This window comes from Phlebotomus papatasi, chromosome 1, assembly GCF_024763615.1.
Source record: "Phlebotomus papatasi isolate M1 chromosome 1, Ppap_2.1, whole genome shotgun sequence".
Taxonomy (NCBI): Eukaryota; Metazoa; Arthropoda; class Insecta; order Diptera; family Psychodidae; genus Phlebotomus; species Phlebotomus papatasi.
In genome coordinates, this window is record NC_077222.1 from 17,418,657 (window position 1) to 17,426,835 (window position 8,179).

At 33.9% G+C, this 8,179-nt stretch overlaps 1 protein-coding gene across 1 annotated transcript; it reads right to left on the reverse strand.

Annotated features, from left to right (window-relative positions):
- Positions 1-76: 76 nt before the first annotated feature.
- On the reverse strand, positions 77-7,041 carry LOC129798014 (uncharacterized). The gene is made up of 5 exons (XM_055840951.1): positions 6,820-7,041; positions 6,656-6,757; positions 6,460-6,590; positions 2,846-3,038; positions 77-2,749 (listed from the first exon to the last, which is right to left on the reverse strand). The coding sequence occupies exons 1-5, from the start codon at positions 6,984-6,986 to the stop codon at positions 148-150; spliced, it is 3,195 nt and encodes a 1,064-aa protein (XP_055696926.1). The 5' UTR covers positions 6,987-7,041; the 3' UTR covers positions 77-147.
- Positions 7,042-8,179: the final 1,138 nt, after the last annotated feature.

Genomic DNA, 8,179 nt, shown 5'->3' on the forward strand with positions numbered 1-8,179 from the left:
TCAACTGAATTAAGAAAATATATACTTAATTATTAACTCTACAGTTCCCGCCAAGAATATTATAAAAGAGAGAAGCTCTGATACAAGATCAAATCTTTATTTTTATTTCATGTGTACAAAAAAAATTTACAAATCCAATCTCAAGGATTATGCGAACAAATTCCACCAACTCATAATATGGGAGTTCATCATATTAATCAATTGTGTAAGAGATTTATGATTTTCTCCAGAATGCTCCTCTGAACTCGTTCTAGCCTCTTCCTGCTTTGTCACTTCAATAGGATCAATTTCATCTGGTGTATCTCCCTCGATGAATGGATTTGTCTTCATTGGGATGATTTTATTTGTCTTAAGAGCTTCAGCAAGATCCTTAAGGAAAATAGGTCGGTCCTTAATCTCATCGCTCCAAGGAGAACTTAAAGGACTACGAGTGAAACGACGACGTTTCTTAAGGAAGATCTTACGAGGCAGGAACCAATCCAAGATTTGCATCAACTTCTTTCGACTGATGTACTTCGCAGCCCTCTTGGCCATATACCGTATGTCATCTAGTGTATCATGGAGGCATTCGTTCTCCATGGCCACTGACAGGATCTTACATTGCTTCTTCATTTGATTACTATCACTCTGGATGGATTCTAGATGAGGATTTTCTTCTGTAGTAGGCTTTTTAATGCCCTTAGGAATAAAATTCAGCAACTCATCGAGAGAATTTCTTAACTTATTGATTGCGTCGCCTTCCGCAGGACTCACTGGCTCCTCCAAACTGATTGATGGAAAGACATCCAAATCCAGGACATTTTGTTTAATGTCAGAGAAGATTGACCTGCGTCGTCTGCTATGGATCTTGCTCGAAGCTTTGTCCTCGTCCTCAACTTTCTCAATTTCATGGTATCCCAATTGAGCGAGGATTGAGAGCTCATCAGCAAAGTCATGATTCTGGGAATCCTTATTCTTTCCCAGATACTTCACCTGGTCATTTTTATTCAACTGAATTGCAACCTCTGGTTCATCTTTCAGGAATTTTCCTGTAAGAAAGCCAGATCTGATTTTATCTGCTGGATTTGGCGAGGTATCACTGGCAGGTGCTTCATCGTGATTATCAGTAGATTCCCAAGCTCTATTATAGGGTTCTATCATATAAACCATTGGTTTATCTTGGTTGCCTGAAGCAGGCAAACTGTAAGGTTGCGAAGTTTGGAATAAAGAAGACAAATCAGGATACGATAACTGCCCAGTTTCTAGCTGATCATCTTGATAGGGATTAAGATAAATCGATTGGGTATTTGCATACTGATCTACTTGCGATTGGGTATACTCCGAAGGTGATTGATAGGCCTGCTCTCCACCAATTCCATTTAGATAGAGTTGAGCTTCAGCCTCGGACATCTCGTATGTTTGTCCAGGGAGGATTTGTCCTGTGAAAGGGATCTCTTGAGTACTTTGAACAGGAAGAGCATGTTGAGCTGTGAAGAATTGTGGCTGAGTCTGTACGATTTGCTGTTCTGGAATCTGTATGGACTGGATGGGTATTTGGAACATACTCTGTTGAGTCTGATGAACCGGTTGCACCGGCTGATGCACCTGCTGAACCTGCTGAACCTGCTGAGCCTGTTGCACCTGCTGGACCTGTGGCATTATTTTCTGTTGCTTCAGGACACTCACCGGGACTACCGTTGCTCCTCCATATGATTGTCCAAAGAGTTGTTCAGGGTTCAATTGGATAGGATTCTCAAACACCTGACTAGCACTTTGCGGGCTGACCGTATAGATCAAGGGTTTCTGATATGCAGAATAAGTTTGGGTATTGTAATCGGAAGTTTGACTCTGTTGATTTTGGTGTCCTGCGAATTCACCTCCAGCTGCAGAAAAGAATGCATTTCCCTGTATTCCCCTGATTTTCTTGTTAAACAGCCCTCCAAGGATTTGCTTAAATTTCTCAGATACATCTCGCTTCTGATGCTGAAAGAGTCTTGGAATTGATCTTCTTTCCCTCCTAAGAGACTCTCCTGAATGCTGGGAGACCTCATGAATTAGTTCCTGAAGAAGATTTGACATTGACGTCTCAATAGGATTTCTAATCTTGGGTTTGGCGATCAGATCATTTTCTGTGCAGATTGAAGCATTAGCTTCGGGAATTTCCCAAAAGCCTACAGATTGTGGTGGAAGGGTCAGAGATAGTGATTCATCCTGGATGAGCTTCTCTAGGAACACTGGAGAAATGTCAATTGGAATATTATCTTTCAAGAGGTGATCATTCAAGTAAATACGATCATTTTCAGGACGGAAGATCATTTCTTTAATTGCTTTTCCGAGGATTAGTTCCGGGAATTTTGTCGTGGTCTTTAATGATTTATCTGCAGAATTGATTCCCATCAAGACCAATCCTCCAGGATTTTCTCGAGAACAATAAGCGTAGAATTTTCCAAAAAAATGATCACTAATTGATTTTATCTTCAGTACAGTCGATCCTATCATTTTCTGATAAACTTCCGAGATGTAGGAACTGAAATCATGATGCAGAAAATCTCTTCTGCTCATTGATCTGAAGACATTGCTAAATCCTCTCCCAGTGATTTCTCCTAACTCTTCTGCCCATCTCAATCCCTCAGAGACACAGTCACGATCGCACTTTTGAAGATCACGTGGTTTGTAGGGATAGCGGTAAGTCACGCTCACTGGCAGGTAAGTCTCATCCATTAAATGTTGAATTGTTGCGCTCAAGTCTGAAGCTGAAGAATCGAGACGCCTGGAAATTTCAAAAAAGATTATTAGATGCTCTCAAGAATGATCTACAAAAAACCTTAAGAGAGGAATGAAGAGTCAGTCCCCTGGCTATACTTACTGTTTCCAATTGAAAGACGCCACGTAGTTCCTGGCCAATTTAGTATAAATTCTCGCATTAACCAGTGATACTGTGTCTGCAAGATCACCTCCTACAATTCTCCAAGTATTGTCGTACTTCCTATAAGCTTCGATCATATATCTGAATGTTGAAAGATCATCGGCATATGTGAAAGTGTCTTCCCCGTTGAAATCTTTTAAAAGAAGATCGCCAGGTAAGTTTTCAATTTAATTTTTTTATGAAGATTTTTTCTCATTCTAAACTTTAACCCTTTAAGAAAGAGCAAGTAGTATATTTTTTTCTAAACATTATTGGCATAATTTTATATTAGAAAAAATCATTAAATCAAAATTTCGCATTAAAATTCTAATTAAATTTGTTATAACGCTTACAATAGGAAGCAGATAAAGAAAGATTAGCACAGACATACATAACGCTTAAGGGATGAATATTTTGATCTCATGAAATTTTTCTGTTGTACAAGGTGTGCCGAAGTTAAGTTATGTTTTTTCAACTTTAAATGCAGCAAAATTACAATGTAAATTTTAGTAAAGAAAAAATAAAAGGTATTTCGTTACCATTTTAAACCTAAAAGAATTTTTTTGCACTCGCGACCGTTACACTAAATAACAAAAAAGTGAGAAGTTTTTCCGTATTACAAGATACCTTTCCGTATGGAGGGATAGATATACTAAATTTTTGTTTAAATAAATTTTTCCTCGTAGCACTGTGAGCTGAATCCGAGATCAATTTAGGAATTGGCTTCAAATACAGTAGAGTCTCTCAAATCTGAATCTCTCAAATTCGAACGACGTTTGGATTTAAAATGTCATTTGTGGGGTTATGTCAAAAATTCTTATCCTCGTTGAAATAAAATCATATTTGTGTGCTTCTTCCTGAATATTTACATACATTATAATCGTATAAAATGAAAAGGAAGTATGTTAGCACTAAGACTTGCGAGAAAATATGGGAATTTGATTCAAAGTACATTTTAATTTCACATAAATTTCGTTAGTTTTGAAAAAATTTTTTGAATTTGGGAGGTGAGAAATGTCAAAAATACCCCCCGAGCGTTCGAATTTAGAAGACTCTACTGTAGCTCCATATAAAAAAATTAACCTGCCACATGCTTGACTAAGATGATTTTAAACAAAAGATGGGCTGTGAATGAAAACTTTTTTGGGATAGAAAACGACGAGTACAAAAAAAATTAGTAAAATTGTTCGTATAAATGTTGTTTGTGAATTTTTACTGCGATTTTACAAAATGCTCATAAATCAATATACTGCCTCTGTTCCCAAAAAAGTCTTACGGCGTTATCACACTTGCATATTAAAATTTAAATGTGATTCACATTAATTGTCGCTTGTCAGCGTCCAAATATGTTATTTCCGTCTTTGAGTCACTTAATATTTGGGGCTTTTTTATTTATTGATAAAGAAATGGACTTGTCCTGCAAAAATAAGTTTAAACTTACCTAAAGCATAAATATTTTTCACATTAAAAAATTAAAGAGAAAATCACATTAATTTTTCGTATTAATGCTATAAATCAATTTATATCAAATTTTGTGGGCCAAGTCTACCTTTTTATCAACAAATAGATTAAATTTTGAATAGAAAATTATTCAAATACACAAATTACACATTTGGACTCTGACCAGCGACAATTAATGTGAATCATATTAAAATTTTAATGTGGCAAATGTGATAACACAGTTACGTTTGCTAGCAAATTTTGTCAAAAAAATGTACGACTTTTTTGCGGAACGGGGTAGTAACTCTCTAAAAAGTTCGTAAAAGTTTGTAATTTTTCACAAATATTGTTCGTAATATGAACATTTAACAAGCATTTAGGGGTTCTTTTGAAAACATTTGTTAATAAATGATCGTAAACAGACAAATTTGTAAAGTTTGGTCATTTGTTCCGGAAGTTTTGTCATCCAAGCAAAAATGTACGAACAAATGTTTGTAAAAAAAACAAAAAATGTTCGTTAAGTGATCATGGCACGAAAAATATTTGTGAAAAAGTACAAAACTGTACAAACCTATTTGTAGGTTGTACGATTTACGAGAATTTCGTAAGTGCCCTGTAGGAATTCACAAATATTAACGAACAATTGACAAAATATTTCTTCCTGATTATTTTCTTGTTCCTTGGTATGACCTGTACATTCCTCCTGAAGAAACTAATGATCCATCACGTGAAGTTTCTGAGATATCTTAAAATTATTATATTTTTTTAAATTGATAAAAAATATTTTGTGAAACTTGTGTTATCCCAATAGCGGTACATCCTACGATGTTATCAAAGGATTGTTTGTAGAGGAGGACTCTAAGAATATTTTCCTACAAAAAAAATTATACCCCTATCTCTTCAATTTTCCTGAAATTTTCCAGTTTTCTTTATAATTTCTTAGATAATCCTTCAATTTCACGAAAAAATTGCGTGGGGCGACTTGTCTTTTTGTGAGTCGAAATATAAGGGTAGGGGAAAGTACTCTTCCTTCGATCATTCATGCCTTCGAATAATGTGAATTTTCTTTAAGTTTTCCTAAGAGACTTAAACATTTCTATTAAATATATTAGCTAGCTTATTATCAATTATTTATAATTATATGACAATCATGTGGAAGTCTCTTAGGAAAGGTAAAAGAAATTCACATTATTCAAAAGCATGAACGTTCGAAGGGAGAGTACTTTCCCCTATCATGTTTAATACGTTTATAAAATTTTTGATAATATTAATATTTTATTTGATTTCAAACTACCAAAAACTTAACGAAATCCAAATCTTCATCCCAAAATTCATAATTTCCTTAAATTTAGATTTCATAATTTTTGTCAAAACTAAAAGATCTGCCGCAAGAATTTGAAATTTATTGATCTTATTTTAATTTTTTTTAGAATAAAAAATCCAGAAAAAATTTTAAATTAGCTCTTACTTAGAGTTACGAAAATGTTTAAGTTCTGAAAACTGTAAAAATCTTTAGCGGAAAAAGTTAGATAATATCTTGAGAGGGGATAAACTATTTCCGGGTGAGTTTAGGACAACCGCGAAGGAGTTTAGTGCTTTTACGATTATAGGGGAAACTGGGGCACCACCAAACACTAATTTTTAGATCTAAACTACTTGGACTACATTGATCATTTCTTGAGTTTAAAAGCATCTCTATAATGCCTATAAATTTCTATAAGTCTTGTCCTCTGTAGTTGAATATCTGATTAAAAACTCGCAGTGTTTGGTGCTACCCCGTGTTTGGTGGTGCCCCATAGAGCATTAAGTTTTTATTAATGCTCTAAAGTAAAGTTTTAATAAAAAGAAGTAATGGCTCAGTCAGAATATAAATAGCTAAAATTAATTATTTCTCTTTGACGTTTAATTTAATCGTGAGAATTTTACGAACTTTAGTTCAATGTTAATTGTATTTATGTACAGAGAATTACTCTTTAATTTAATCCTTCAAATCGTTCAAAACGCATCAAGTACTTTTATCATTAATTCTGGGGCCTTAAAACCCAGTAAAAAAATGATAAATGTTATGAAACAATTGTTAACCAGATTATTTATAATTCTTAAAGGGTTAACTGATACAGTTTGAAAAAACCAACCTGTTCCAAGTTGAAAAGTGCACCTCTTAATTCCAAAATCGCTGATTTTCTGCAAAAGCCTCAAATGCTGACGAGGATTCCAGCTGTTTGTTTGGTAATTCAAAACAATAATTGGCTCAATTTTCGCTGACCTAAATTGCAATGGATTTAAAATTAAACATCGCACTGTGACCTTAAAAATATTAAAGGTATTTACTTGGTCAATTCTTTAATTGCTGGAAGATTTTCGTAATCAGAAGGAAGATCAATTCCATGAATCTTCACATAAATCACATCTTGAGCGTTTGAAGAGAAATTCCTTAAAAAACACAGATTATGATCACTTCAAAGATAACGCTTGGAAGATCACCAGTAACTCACCTGAGACCTTCGACACATTTTGAGTAAGTCAAACATCCCGAATCAATGGCAAATCCTATAAAATCTTCATTCACAACACTTAGAATTCTTTTGGTATTAACTTCAAGCACATTTTCCTCCCCGAGACTTCCTCCGAGAAGAAAAAGTCCAATAATCCAGAGGATCATCGCTAGATCACTATTTTTGAACCACTCACAGTCACTTTCCACGAAGAACTGAAAGCTCTTTGGACAAAATGCTAGCTTAATTAACTGAAAATTCTTGCACGAAATTCTTTCACAGTGCAAGTCGGAAGGAAAATATTTACAAAACAGAGCAGAAAAGCTTATATGCAAGAAAGTAATCAGCAAATTTTTGTGAAATTAAAATTTGCGTAAGCATCGAAATACAATGAATAATGAGTCAGTATTTGCGGAATTGTTTTTTACTTTTATTTCCTTTATTTTTCTTCTTTTTTAAATGGCTGCAGCGATCGTGAAAAATTGAGATTTACGTGCACTTAATAATGATTCATATTTTAAATGACATAAAAGAATAATATTTTGTTTTACAAAATGCTTTCTATTGATGTTTCTATGATCTTAAATGTTAGAAGATCACGACATTCAGGACTGTTGAGTGGGATGATATATCAAAGAAACATCATCAAACAACATTTAAGAAATTCATTAAAAAGGTGTTTGAAATAACAAAATTTAATGTATTTCCAAAATTTCTTGTTTTGTTTAGTTCCAATGAAATGCTTGTTCTAAAAGTTACGTTCGTAAAAGATCACAATCCTGATATTATAAGTGATTCACAAACGCTTTTCCCTTAAAAAACTATTCTTGAAAATAAATTTAAAAAAATGACAAATTATTCTTGATTGAATTTTTTAAAGGATTTTTATTTTTTTATTTTTTGTAATATTATAAGTATAAAATATCTTCGGTCGTAATGAAACAATACAATATATGTAGAATTTATAAGTAAAAGTTTAGAGGAACCTTTCCTAAAAAGAGAAAATGTAGGGGAGACCGGGGAGGTGTGGGACAGTTTTTCATGTTTTGACTTTGAGACACTATTCCAAAAAACCACGATAGTGTGCGTCTATAAGATATACTTATGGGTATTGACTTTATAAAAAGTACTCGATAGAACTTGGAAAACAACTGAGTTTTCTTGGAGAAGATAAAACATTTTACTTGACGCTTTGTCCCAAACCTCCCCGATGTGGGGCAGTATGGGACGCAAAAGGGGATGTTTGGGACGCGTTTTTTCCCGCATAATTTGTATTACTGGAACACGTTAATTAATTTTAAATACCAGATTAAAAATATTTCTGATAGAAATAAAAATGGTTCATCTTTTATTTACACTT